At 38.3% G+C, this 13,332-nt stretch overlaps 2 protein-coding genes across 2 annotated transcripts; both read right to left on the minus strand.

Moving 5' to 3' along the window:
- Positions 1-3,680: 3,680 nt before the first annotated feature.
- On the minus strand, positions 3,681-5,740 carry LOC136710734 (uncharacterized). The gene is made up of 2 exons (XM_066686529.1): positions 5,596-5,740; positions 3,681-5,400 (listed from the first exon to the last, which is right to left on the minus strand). Exons 1-2 carry the CDS (start codon positions 5,632-5,634, stop codon positions 4,390-4,392), a joined length of 1,050 nt encoding a protein of 349 aa, XP_066542626.1. The 5' UTR covers positions 5,635-5,740; the 3' UTR covers positions 3,681-4,389.
- A 1,162-nt stretch (positions 5,741-6,902) lies between these two features.
- On the minus strand, positions 6,903-9,425 carry LOC136664835 (uncharacterized). The gene is made up of 2 exons (XM_066642281.1): positions 9,345-9,425; positions 6,903-9,079 (listed from the first exon to the last, which is right to left on the minus strand). The coding sequence occupies exons 1-2, from the start codon at positions 9,381-9,383 to the stop codon at positions 8,078-8,080; spliced, it is 1,041 nt and encodes a 346-aa protein (XP_066498378.1). The 5' UTR covers positions 9,384-9,425; the 3' UTR covers positions 6,903-8,077.
- Positions 9,426-13,332: the final 3,907 nt, after the last annotated feature.

Raw genomic sequence — 13,332 nt, forward strand, 5'->3', positions numbered from 1 at the left:
AGTTCACTGTTGATACTACAGTCATCGGACTGATCACTGGTGGGGACGAGACAAGGCTAAGCTAGTGGACTGGTGTGATGACAACAATCTCTCCTTGAATACACACAAAATTAAGGAAACCATTGTGGGTCCAAGGAGGAGGCAGGACCTACACACACCCCTGTACATAGGTAAGACAGAGGTGGAGAGGGTGAAACCTTCGAATTCCTCGGTGTTCACATTAGTGACGATCTCACATGATCACACAACACGCACCGTATCATTAGGAAATCCCAGCAGGGGTTGTACTTTCTGAGAAGGCTGAGGAAATTTGGCATGTCTCCCAAAATTCTCAGCAACTTCTACAGGAGTACGAGAGCATCGTCACTAGCTCTGTTATGGTCTGCACCGCTCAGGACAGGAAGGCCCTCAAGTGTGTGATCAAGACTGCACAGTCCATTTCTGGAGCCTCCTTCCCCTCAGTGCAGGACAAGACCAGTATCACCAGGAGGGCCCATGGCATTATCAGGGACAGCACATACCCTCAACAAAGCCTCTTCACGCTCCTACAATTGGGCCGATGCTACAGGAGCGTGAAGTCCAGGACAGCCAGGCTGACAAACAGCTTCTATCCACAAGCTATCAGTCTTGTGAACACCCCCCCCCCCCCTTCCACTCTGACAGGCACCAACAATGTCTACGGTTTACTTTTCTTGTACTGCACAACACACTTTACACATGCATATGAACTTTACCCACAAACTTGCAATTTTTTTATTTATTTATTTAGTTTAATACCTGTTCTTATGATTCTTTACTTTTAAATGGTCTGTTTACTTAAGATTGTCTGTAATTGGAGGAACGGCAAAGTAAGAATTTCATTGTACAGTGTAGCTGCTTGTTTCTGCTGTGCATATGACAATAAAACTCTTGAATCTTGAATTATGTTGTACCACAGGTGGCGGTTTGGCCACACAGCTATTGGGCCATAATGGCCTGGGTTCAAGTCTTGCCTCAGGTCACAGTCTGTGTGGAGTTAAACGTGTTCTCCTTGTGCCGTGGTGGAAAGTAACAAAGTAAATGTAATTTGTTACTCTACTTAAGTAGTTTTTTGGTGTATCTGTACTCTGTTTCAATTTTCGGCGACGTTTTATTTAAACTCCACTACATTTCAAAGTCAAATATCTTACTTTTTGCTGAAGTACATTATGAAAATCTGCCATTCCTTTTGGTTTATGTGTGGGTAAAACCATAACATGTCACGCAGAGCAGCACAGTTGCCAGGAGAACCTCAAGTTTCTCTGCCTAAAACCAAGTAATAAAAAAGGCAGACCATTTATTTTAACTGTTGTGTGTATTTGAGACTTGTTTCAGACTAGTTACAGTCAGCAGTATCTACTATTCATTCATATGACATGGTTTATGGATCTGTAGAGGTCATTAATCATGCCAAACCACAGGTGAGAATCATTTGCAGGTGTATTTAACAGTGTTTAAAAATTTACAATGTAAATTAACACAATACTTGAAGCAAAGTCAAAACGAGAAATATTCCAGATCCTGAAAATCAGTACAGAGATATAAACAAGTCCAAAAGGCAAATCCAAAAAACAACACCGAGTATCAGGCAAAAAGGCAGAAAAACTCAAAACGTATTTAAAAACAGATTGCTAACAAATTACAGAAATAGCTCTAAATATAGGCATACGTTTCAAGAATGAAGACAAAACAGGCGGTGGCGCAGCGGGTAGTGTCGCAGTCACACAGCTCCAGGTGCCTGGAGGTTGTGGGTTTGATTCCCTCTCCAGGTGCCTGTCTGTGAGGAGTTGGTGTGTTGTCCGCATGGGTTTCTTCCGGGTGCCCCGGTTTCCTCCCACAGTCCAAAACACATGTTGCAGGTGGATTGGCGACTCAAAAGTGTCCGTAGGTGTGTGTGTGTCTGTGTTGCCCTGTGAAGGACTGGCGCCCCCTCCAGGGTGTGTTCCCACCTTGTGCCCAATGATTTCAGGTAGGGTCTGGACCCACCGTGACCCTGAATTGGATAAGCGGTTACAGATAATGTATGTATAATTGTTTTGTGGGATGGAAGTGTGTTTCAGAAAATGTTTTTTTGGGATATGTTTGCCAGTTATGTTTTTCCTTTGAAGCAGAGCATGAGGTTGTACTTGCTAATTCAGCTCGAGACAGGAGGTGAGGCAATAGCGGTTGGTTTATTTCACCAGAAGGGAAACAGCAAGCCTGCAAGTATTCTGAATCGAATTTAAGTATGAGAGTTTTGTTAATCATGATGCTAGATGCTGGTGCAACAAAATAAAGACTACTCATGCTCTGTGGGTTTTTTGTGTGTAAGTATGGGCTCCTTATTACCCTGTTACCTTAGCATTCTTTTGGAAGTACTGGCTACGGGTATGTGCCAAATTAGAGGATGAGCTGAGCTGGTGAGGTCTTGTGAATGTGTTGCTATGGTAAGGATGTTTCTGTGAAGTAAATCGACAGGACAGTTTTAAATGGTGAATCTGCGGTTACTTAATGTTTTCATGTTTATTTTGTTGTGATTAAAAACTGTTTTATGTACACAGGGACCTCTCCTGGGATGGACCTGTAACATCTGTATTACAGAGCCTCTGTCAATGCTAATCTTAGCTCACCACTGCAGAAACTGCACTTTTGGAGGAGGGTAGGCACATTTTTTCCAGTGTGTTCCCGTTCCTCATTGCGAGTAATTTATTATTTTTTTTTGACATCCATAATTTTCCTTTGTTTAACCTTTTTATTCATTCTGTGACATCCAAACCAATGTCTGAGTAAATCTCTGACTGTAAATTTTCTGCTGTCTCTATAGTGTGGAGGAGTTGGGCTTCCTTAGTTCAACTTGATCCGAGTTCGTTTGACTGTGGACCAATCACAGTCATTGCGGTCTGTGATGATGCAACACGTAATTAGTTATATTTCTGGAGAGGTGCATGTCAGGTAACGGCGTAGGGTTCAGTTCAAAATATGTCCTACAATGTAGGTTCAATGCAGAATCATAAATTGGGCTTAATACTCAGGAGACAATGACCTCTGTTGGTTTGGAGGGGAAACACTTTGGGTTTATGTTACAGTTGATATAACATTTAATAAAACTTTGGCCATTTCTGTTGTGTTTATCAGTGTCAGATTAATTAATGACATTCTATTAAAAAAACTGTGAACCGAGATTTACACTAGAGTCTTTTCACCTACAATGTGTAAGCATGAGTCTTGTTACAAAAATGATAATAGGACATAAGAACCATAAGAAATCATGATACTTTCACTCTTCATACTTAAATACATTTGAAGGTAAATATTTTTGTACTTTTAGTTTTTAAGTGGATATCTATATAAAATACTTCTCTTTTTACTGGAGTTATATTTTATTATATTGAGTAGCTGTACTTTAAAGGTTTGTGTACTTTGTCCACCACTGTCCCTGGGTGAAATGAAATGGGAGGGTTGTGTCAGAAGTGTTAACCTGTGCCAAGTCTTATGTGTAGAACATGAGCCAATTTAAAAAAAAAATACTTTTTAACATTTAATTCACCGTGTACAGTTTTGAAAACCTCAGGCAAATAATAACAGCTCTAAGTGCTAAGCAAATGCTGGAGGGGCATAAAGCCCTGCAGCATGGGGCTGTGTATGAAGAGAACAAAATATAAAGTTAGACACAGATACACATATTCAGTCTATTTTATTGTCACAAACATTACATTGCAGTTTAGCTTTAAATTCATAAAAGAATGCCATGACTGGAGAAGAGAGTGTTACATTTTTACCCAAAGATAAAATAATAATAATAATAAAACTTACATACTATATTATATCCACATCCCAATAGATGGCCATGTATCTCTTTTAACGAAGCACCACATAATAAATTGATTATAGAAAGAACAAGCATAAATATGACATTAATGCACGATATCTATTCATTTGCTGACCTTAACATATGTGCCATTACACTCGTTTACACTCTTGGAGTCAACTCCATGTTTCCGTTTGCATCACACTTTGAACTGAAAACTTTGAACTTCAATAGTAAATGAATGCAAAATTTAAAGGCAGAAATAAAGTGTTGGTTAATAATGCATTAATAACAGATAATAGAGTGTGATGAAACAGGACTTTATCCTTTATCCTCTGTAATCTGATGTCAGGATCACGGACTGACGGAGGCGGACACACTTGCAATAACACAGACTTTTATAGGAACAAAAAATAACAAAGCAGAAAGATAAACAGACTAAAATGACTTGACAGGATACATGGATAAAAAGGGGACCTGAACAGAGAGACCATACTGGGAGAGCTAAACAGAGAACTAGACGGGGAGAGCTAAACCAAACTAGACGGGGAGAGCTAAACAGGGAACTACCCATTATAATATAGTTATTCACATTTCACTTCCCTTTTAATTTCTAGCTCCTTTTTCAAATTCTCCTCTTCCTTCTTTGCATTTTTAAACTTTTGTTCAAATTCCCAAGTCTTGTACCCAAGAACGTTCCTCTCCTGAAGTCTACAGGCATCAAAAGCTTCTATAAGCCTATCTCTAGGGACAATCAGGGCCTTTTCCAATGGAAGATGAAAAGCCAGACAGACCTGATCCCAGACGTAATACTTAGAGGATATTTCTGTCACGTTGAATGGAATTTCAGAAGGGTCTAAACTATACCTGTGGTCACTAGACATGGCTTGCACTTTCCAGATCATTTTCCCAGGTTTGTAACCAGCAAATCTGCTCTCTTCAAGAAGTGGGAGTTCTCCAAAAAGCTTGTTGTATTGAGGACTGTGGATTAGCACAGCGTATACCACCTCCTGTTTATAGAACATGGTCTTGAACATTCTGAAGACTGGCTCTTCCCCATCACAGTTCTGATCCTTATACAGATTTATCAGGTCAGCCAGGGGAAAGGTTAATCTGTAATTGCCATATCGGGATTTGTCAAGTTGGAAAACTGGTGAGGTGGTAAACTTTTTCAGGAATGGATTCTGCCCTTGGATTCCCATTCTCTGCAAGTAGCGAATCTCTGCAGACTCAATCTCCTCTTCAGTGACGGCTAAGGTCCACCAAGAATACTCAGTTCTAGGGGGTTTGATCATCTCTGACTGCAGTATGCTTTGGAATGGTTCCTCGTCTGTGATATGGGCCACGCTGGAAAGATGAAATTCAACTGGAGTTGGATACTCGGGTATATTATTTTCTAAGTAATCCAGTATCCTTGGGTTTTCTCCATATTTAGATTTTATTTGGTCAGTGTCCTTCCGGCCTATCCCAAGAACCTTCTTCCATATTGTAGGATCATTCAGGATGTGTTTTCTCAGGTCTTCCAAACTCAGGTGATTCCCCTTCACTGAGAACTCTGTCATTTTACGTGAGTTCTCTTCTACCTCAAACTCCACCTACAACACACAGAGTATTACACTTAAGTAACACTGCAATCAAAACTAATACTAAAAAGAGCCTTTTGTCTCGTCCCAGTGCAGATAAAAACAACAACAACATAGTGCAGTGAGTATGGAACCCTGACTACATTGAATCAGGGACAGATACAAGAATAAGATCAACGCTTTTTTGCCGTATCGGAAGCTACATACCTCATATTTAGAAGCAGCTGCACCAGAATAATTCATCATCTTGAGTCAAAGTAAGAACAATGAAAAATATCTCCAAATGGCGAATGGAGCTGAATGTAAAAGAAAGAGAATCCTGCTTTTATATCCTTGGATCACACACTGGAGGGAAGTCCTTATTTGAAAATAGAAACCTAACTTGAAAGAGAAACGAAACTGAAACTGTGTGTGTTTCCTACAGTGGCCCCCAGAGTCACATTACAAGAACATTTACAAGGAAAACAAAATCTCAGAACACAACAGCATTAATGAGCACACAAATACATTTAAAAAATGCTGCATTAAAAATAAGCTGCATAAACTCAGAACACAACAACATTAAGGAGAACACAAATACATGTCAAAAATGCTGCTTTGAAAATAAACACTGCATTGAAAAAGCTCTACATTGAAAAACAAATGCTGCATTGAAAAATATATATTCTCTTTTAAATGTTTTAAAAGTAGCCCTTGCTGCCTGGCAGGCTGTCGAACATAAGATTATGTTCTTAATGACTAAATAAATAAATAAATAAATAAATAAATAAACCCGCTACATTGAAAAAAAAAACAAAAAAAAAAACGCTGCACTGAAGAAAATGCTGCATTGTAGTATTTGCTTTATAAATGTTGTTGTAGTGTGACTCAGGGGGCCACCGTAGTTTCCTGCCTGAAAAATTTGCTTTGAATATGCTACTGTGTTAATGTGTAAACTGTTAATGTGTAAACTAGGCAGGGTGCAAAAAATCAGTGGAATTAAAAAAACATCAGTACACTATTAACACTGAGTGATCGCAGCCAAACACATTTAGACAATTTTACAAAGAATTTTTATGAAACAAAAATGTATTTTTAGATTTCCAAAAGCCTTTTTGTGCAAAATGTGTTGTCTCAGTTGTTGACATAATTTTTGTGAGACAGATTCAGAGGAAGATGATACAGCTGAGTGTGGGAGGTCTGTTGAATGACCTCATACCTCAAGTCAAGGTTCAGACATTAACAGAAACAACTGTAGTTCCTCTAAATGTGGAAACACGGTAGTGCAGATCAACAAAAATAGCCTTTGTGGTTTTGGTGTTTTTATTACCACCAGTGTATGAAATGTAAAAAGGTAAGAATGAAGAACAGAGTACTCATAGGTCAAGGACCTCTGGAGATGTGTTTCTCTTCGGCTCAATGTTATGTTTCCCTGATAAGTTCTGAAGAACAGAGACAATCATTTGATATTGATTGTTTATTTGAAATTAATCAAAATGAAGAAACAAATTGTAAAAACATCTTAAGAACTGTTTCAACTGATGAAAAACTCTGCAGCATGAGGGGAACAATAAATACAGCAAGACACAGAAATGTTATATTCCTCCTATTCATTATTACATATATTTCTCATATACATCATCTGAAAAATTAACATTCAATTGTCCCAGATAAACATTACATTGCAGTGTAGTGTAGCATTAAATTCATGAAAGAAAGATGTGACTAGAAAAGAAAATGTTACAGTATTTTCCCACAAGCATACCTTAAGTATAAAAATAGTAATAAATATAATACCCGCATCCCAATGAATTTCCAGTTGTCCCAATTACAAACTGCAACATAATAAAAATGTACCATAAAATGCACAAAAGCAAAATCAAGCATAAATACAACATTTTATTGCACAATATCTATTATTTTGTCGACCATAATATACAAATAAAAAATTTGTATACAAATAATACAAATAAAAAAATACAAATTTTTTTTAAAAGTGCCCAAACTTTAGCATGCAATTGGACAGTAGAGTTGCAAGGATGTATTTATAGAAAAACAAAATAATAGGAATATTCTATACAAATTCTGTTAAATGTGTCAGTTCATATACATTTAGACAGTTCAATTTCTAGTCTTATTTATGTGGGGAAGTGCATAAGATAAATTAATAGTTAATGCCTTAATAACAGACAATAGGCTGTGATTAAACAAGCATTTTATCCTTTAAAGTGTTCTAGAACCACTTACATTTTAATAATGCTATAAATGTAATGTAATGGAGTGTTGACTAAGGACGCCTATTGGAATTAGTAGTGTTCATGCAGAACATATCTTTACATCTGTACGTTATTTTAAAGGCATTATAAAGCCATACACACACACACACACAAACAAGGGTGAGTCAAATGTTATACCACTCCAGACTAGTTTTGAACAGTTTGCACGAGATGGGTACCAAAAAAAAACTCACCAAAGTGCACAGACAGAAAAGTCTGTACATCTGTAATCAAAATTCAGAATCAAAATGCTCTGCAAATAACATAGTTTGCAGTGATAAAGCATCCTCCCTATAGTTCTCATATTGCTCCATTGGACTAGGTCCTGTTTGATCCCCTGAAAGAAGCCCTATGAAGCCAATAATTTTGACTCACCTTCGTTTCTGTGTGTGTATATATATATATATATAAACTAATAAACATTTCACCTCTCTCTAATTTTCAAGCTCCTTTTTCAAACTGTTCTCCCTTTCCTTTGCTGCTGTAAATTTTGATTCCATTTCTGTATTATCATTGCACCGTATGAGGTTCCTCTCCTGAAGTCTGCAGGCATCGAAAGATTCTATAAGCCTCTTTCTAGGGACTTTCAGGGCCTTTTGAAATGGCAAGTGAAAAGCCAGACAGACGTGATCCCAGACATAAAACTGAGGGAAGCGTAGTTTTCTCACACTTAATTGGCCTTTCAAAGGATCTAATGAAATACGAAACTTCAGCTCACTAGAAATGGCTTGTGCCTGCCAGATCATTTCCCCATCCCTGTAATCAGCAAATCTGCTCTCTTCGAGAAGTGGTAGTTTTTCAAAATGCTCATTGTCTTCAGGACTGTGGATCAGCACAGCGTATACAATCTCCTGTTTGTAGAACATGGTCTTGAACATCCTGAGGACTGGCTCTTTTCCATCACAGTTCTGCTCCTGATACAGATTTATCAGCTCAGCCAGGGGAAAGGTTAATCTGTAATTACCGTATCGGGATTTGTCAAGTTGGAAAACTGGTGAGGTGGTAAACTTTTCCAGGAATGTCTTCTTCCTTTGGATGTTATTACTCTGCAAGTAGCAGTTCTCTGCAGATTTTATCTCTTCTTTACTGACAGCTAAGGTCCACCATGAAAAATCATTGGCAGGGGATTTGATCTCCTCAGACTTCAGTATCTCTAGGAATGGATTCTTGTCTGTGACATGGGCCACACTGGAGATATGGAATTCAACTGGCTTTGGATAGTCTGGTATATCTTTCTGTAAGTTATCCAATATCTTTGGTTTTTCTTTAGATGCTGACTTGAACTGGTCACTGTCCTTCCGGCGTAACGCGAGAACCTTCTTCCATACTGTAGAATCACTCAGGATGTGTTTTCTCAGGTCTTCCAAACTCAGGTGCTTCCCCTTCACCGAGACCTCTGTCATTCCACGTGAATTTATTTCTGGCTCAAACTCCACCTACAACACACAGAGTATTACACTAAAATGATACTCAAATCAACATGGCACAGTCATAGGTTTAAACACTTTTTTAAACAATAAAACATCTGCAGTTAGAAGAATACAACATTTGAATGTTTACTGCATCAAATCAATGGCAGATACAGAGACCAGATCAAAGTTAAATCAATATCAAGAACCGACAATTTATCAAAGGTTATACTTGACATGGGATCAATGTAGTTTCAGTTGGTATTTTTCTGCTGTCTGGGACACTCTTTACCTTAGATCCTAGGGCTGTGGCACCAGAATAATCCATCATCTTGAGTCAAAGAAAAGAAAAATAAAAAGTGGTGAATCCAAACACTGGGAGATGGAACTGAATGTGAAAGAGAAAGAGAACCCCTCTTTTATATCAATGACCACACCCTGGAGGGAAAGTCTTTCTGTGGAAATAAAAACTTAACCTCCCCTTGGTGCCCTTGTTGCTAAGATTTCTGTCATTCTATGTGAGTTCCATTCTGGCTCAAACTCCACCTACTACACACAGAATAATACACTACTGTGTGTCAACACTGAAATCACAAATAATACTAATAAAAAGGGCCTTTGTCTTGTCCTGTGTGCTGTTTTTATATGCAATGGGACAACAGAATGGCGTGGGTATGGAGCCCTGATTACATTAAATCAATGGCTGACACAAGAAAAAGGTCAATGCTTAATCAAAATGAAGATCTGCCTGAATCAATGATTATTTTTAAAATCGGATCAGTTTAGTTTCAGTCAATTTTTTTGATGTCTGCGAAGCTCCTTGCCTCAGATCCAGAACAAAAAAAAATAAAACTCCTAATGGTGGAGACTGGGAGATGGAGCTCAATGTGAAGGAAAGAAAAGCATGCTTTTAGATCTATGACAACACCCTGGAGGAAAAGTCTTTCAGTGGAAATAGAAACTAAACTTGAAACCAAAAGTCAAATGGTGTATCTGCTCGTCTTCTCAAAAATCTGCCAACATTGATGTGAATACCAAATGTTAAAATTTTACACAAAGGAAATAGGGGGCATAACAGGATACAGTAAATCAGTGGAATTAAATAAATACACAAATGAAGACAGGCTCATCCAACACATCTTCAAAAACTGAAGCTATAGTTTGGAATGCTGTCCTCTTTTATTGAACTGCACATTGCAGCATTTCTGTGAGAATCTGGCAGAATTCTTCCATTTACATATTACTGATATCAGGTGAGGGTGGCACGGTGGCAGGTAGTGTTGCAATCACATAGCTCCAGGGACCTGGAGGATGTGGGTACAAGTCTGTGAGGAGTTTGGTGTGTTCTCCCTGTGTCCACGTGGGTTTCCTCCTGGTGTTCTGGTTTCCGTAAGTGTCAATATGTGAGTGTGTGTCATCCTGTGAAGGACCGGCGCCGCTTCCAGGGTGTGTTCCTGCGCCCAGTGATTCCTGGTGAGCTCCGGACCCACGGTGACCCTGGACTGGCTAAGCGGTTACAGACAATGAATGGATGACATGTATGAATAAATATCCTTCTAGGTGAACAAATCATAGCCCGGTGTTCCAACAGAATTAACCCCAAACAAAAAAAAAAGGATACATGATCTTTAGAGGTGGCTCTTTCATAATCTAATGAAAAGAAATACAGAAACAAACTTCAATCCTTTTGGGGCAAGTGTTCTGAGTTCTGAACTGAACTGTGAATGAATTGGAAGCATTTCCATGCATTTATCAAACCATTACAAATTGTTGTTGTCATCATGTCATCATGAAAACACAGGAGAAAATCTTTTTTTTATTAAACTGAAGCAATTCCAGGTATGATTTGTATAATGTTACTTGTAGTAAAACTAAGCATTTTTATTCCATTTCATAGATGTAGTGTCTTCTACCTGTTAAATGCTCATTAATTATAATAAATATTCAGAAAATTCAATCTGTTCTTTACAGCAGCCAAACACATTTAGACAATTTTACAAAGTATGTTTATGAAATAAAAACGTATTTTTAGATTTCCAAAAGCCTTTTTGTGCAAAATGTGTTGGCTCAGTTGTCGACATAGACTTTAAATATGAAACAATTAACTACCACCTGTTTTATTTGTCTGTTTTTGCTCCAGAACCATCTCTGAATTTGACTGTTTTACAGGGTTTTTTTTGTGCAGTTGCTAATAAGCATTTATTCATTCTTTCATTCATTCATTTTCCAGTTCAGGGTCGCGGTGGGTCCAGAGCCTAGCTGGAATCATTGGGCGCAAGGCGGGAATACACCCTGGAGGGGGCACACACACATTCACTCACACACTCACACCTACTTACACTTTCGAGTCGCCAATCCACCTACCAACGTGGAATCGAACTCACAACGTCCAGGTCCCTGGAGCTGTGTGACTGCCACACTACCTGCTGCGCCACCGTGCTGCTCCTTAATAAGCATTTAACAATACCTAAAACACTTTGTCTAAACACTTAACACAGAAATACAACTACATCACGCAAGTAGCCAAAAAGATAATTTTATGTTCATTAAATACCAGCTCTACATTTCAAAACGCAAACAATACTTTCCTTACCTTTATTGACTCTATCAACAAAATTAGATGTTATAAACCACTACATATTTTGCTTGAGTGTCGAATGAGTGCATTTTTGGTAATGTACTATGTACTATTAATTGAGTAACACACAAAAAAAAAATGTAATCACAGACCTGGTGCACTGGTGTATAATACATTTAAATGATCAACAAAAAAATCATCATACATGGCCTTTGGTCCCAAATGTGTAAAAATAAAATAAACAGAAAATGTGAAACAACACAAAAATACACATTCAGTCCTGGTTCAATTTCACCTTTGTTCAGACGTTAGTTAGTATTTTCTCTCTCTCACTCTTATCTCACTCCTCAGTTATTTCAATATAGTTTTCCAGCTCCTGATGTTTCAAAAATAGCTGTTTTACATTGTACATTATGTTCATTCTGGCATACTGTGTGCGAGCCTTTGAAAATTAGACAGGAAAGATCCATAGCTTTGGTATAGTGAAAGCTTGAATGTACAGAAAATTTTAGCATTTTAATAACATGTTAATTAACTACATATTTTGAGAAAACCACATTAATTATGTTAATGGTATAATTTACAACTGACGAATGTTGTGCTGATTGTGTTGTGAAAAAAACTGTAGCTCACAAACTGACTTGGAATTGAATCACTCAGGATTTACATGTTTTGGCCCTGGAACAGACTTGGGAATTGCCCATTTTTACTTGCAGTTTGCCACCTTGACTTGAACACTGGTAGGTAGGGGATTCTGGAAATTTGTATGGTAAGTGTAGGTGCATATTAAAATTAAGGACACCTCCATATATATATATAAAATACCAAAAACATATCTATACAGATTTATGATGATACTAATCAAGACTTTCACCCAACCCTTCCCTCTTTCTCTCCACTTTAAACATACAGCCAGAGCTACAATGGAATTGCTGTTCACAGACGATCTCCATCCAATCTCACTGAGCTTGAGCTATTTTGCAAAGACAAATGGGCAAAATCTTCAGCCTCTAGATGTGCAAAGCTGGTAGAGACATACCACAGAGCAGATATGATACGACTGGTGGACCATTCTCAGCGATGCAGTGACACTGACGTGGTGGTGATGTGTCATCAATGATGTTTTGCTGCAGTCAATTGTATGGACATCAGAGCTGATAAAATGGACAATGAGTGTAGAAACAATAAAGTCATCTTAAGGGCAGCTGTGAAGGAGTTATCAGAAACAGCTGAAAGGTCTAGTGGTTGTGGATAAGGAGAACATAGACTAGTGGTTGTGGATAAGGACAACATAGACTAGTTGGGGAAATGCACTGTAGAGGTTCTGTTGCGGTGGTTGGTGATGAAGCATGTAAAGTTTACATGGAACTGGTGGCACTGAGCATGCATTAACGGTGCCAGTGGGGCTGGATACAGCCTTAGTCACCAGGGAGTCCAGTGTGGATTTACAGTTGTTGATGGTAAAGGGTAAGATAGGACTGTAAAGCTGGCTTGGAGGGGTTGGGTCTGGGATGCCAGACTTCACTGTTGAGCCTTCTGGATGTGTTTTGGGCTTAATTCAGTGAAACACCAACATGAGGAGGTGCCTGCTTGATGACCCCTGTGAAGAGCTAGTGATGCAGTGGCTGGTTTGGATACTCATTTTTATTTCTTAATTTACAGTTTAAAAATCGATATTTTGTTAATTTGGAACTGAATGTGC

Source organism: Hoplias malabaricus, chromosome 1, assembly GCF_029633855.1.
Source record: "Hoplias malabaricus isolate fHopMal1 chromosome 1, fHopMal1.hap1, whole genome shotgun sequence".
NCBI lineage: Eukaryota > Metazoa > Chordata > Actinopteri > Characiformes > Erythrinidae > Hoplias > Hoplias malabaricus.

What these genes read in the sequence shown, in the direction of transcription:
- LOC136710734 (XM_066686529.1), bottom strand. Translation starts at nt 5,634, where the DNA reads ATGATGAATTATTCTGGTGCAGCTGCTTCTAAATATGAG. An exon ending in CAGCTGCTTCTAAATATGAG is followed by an intron (nt 5,401 to 5,595) that starts GTATGTAGCTTC and finishes TGTGTGTTGTAG; the next exon opens with GTGGAGTTTGAGGTAGAAGA.
- LOC136664835 (XM_066642281.1), bottom strand. Translation starts at nt 9,383, where the DNA reads ATGATGGATTATTCTGGTGCCACAGCCCTAGGATCTAAG. An exon ending in CCACAGCCCTAGGATCTAAG is followed by an intron (nt 9,080 to 9,344) that starts GTAAAGAGTGTC and finishes TGTGTGTTGTAG; the next exon opens with GTGGAGTTTGAGCCAGAAAT.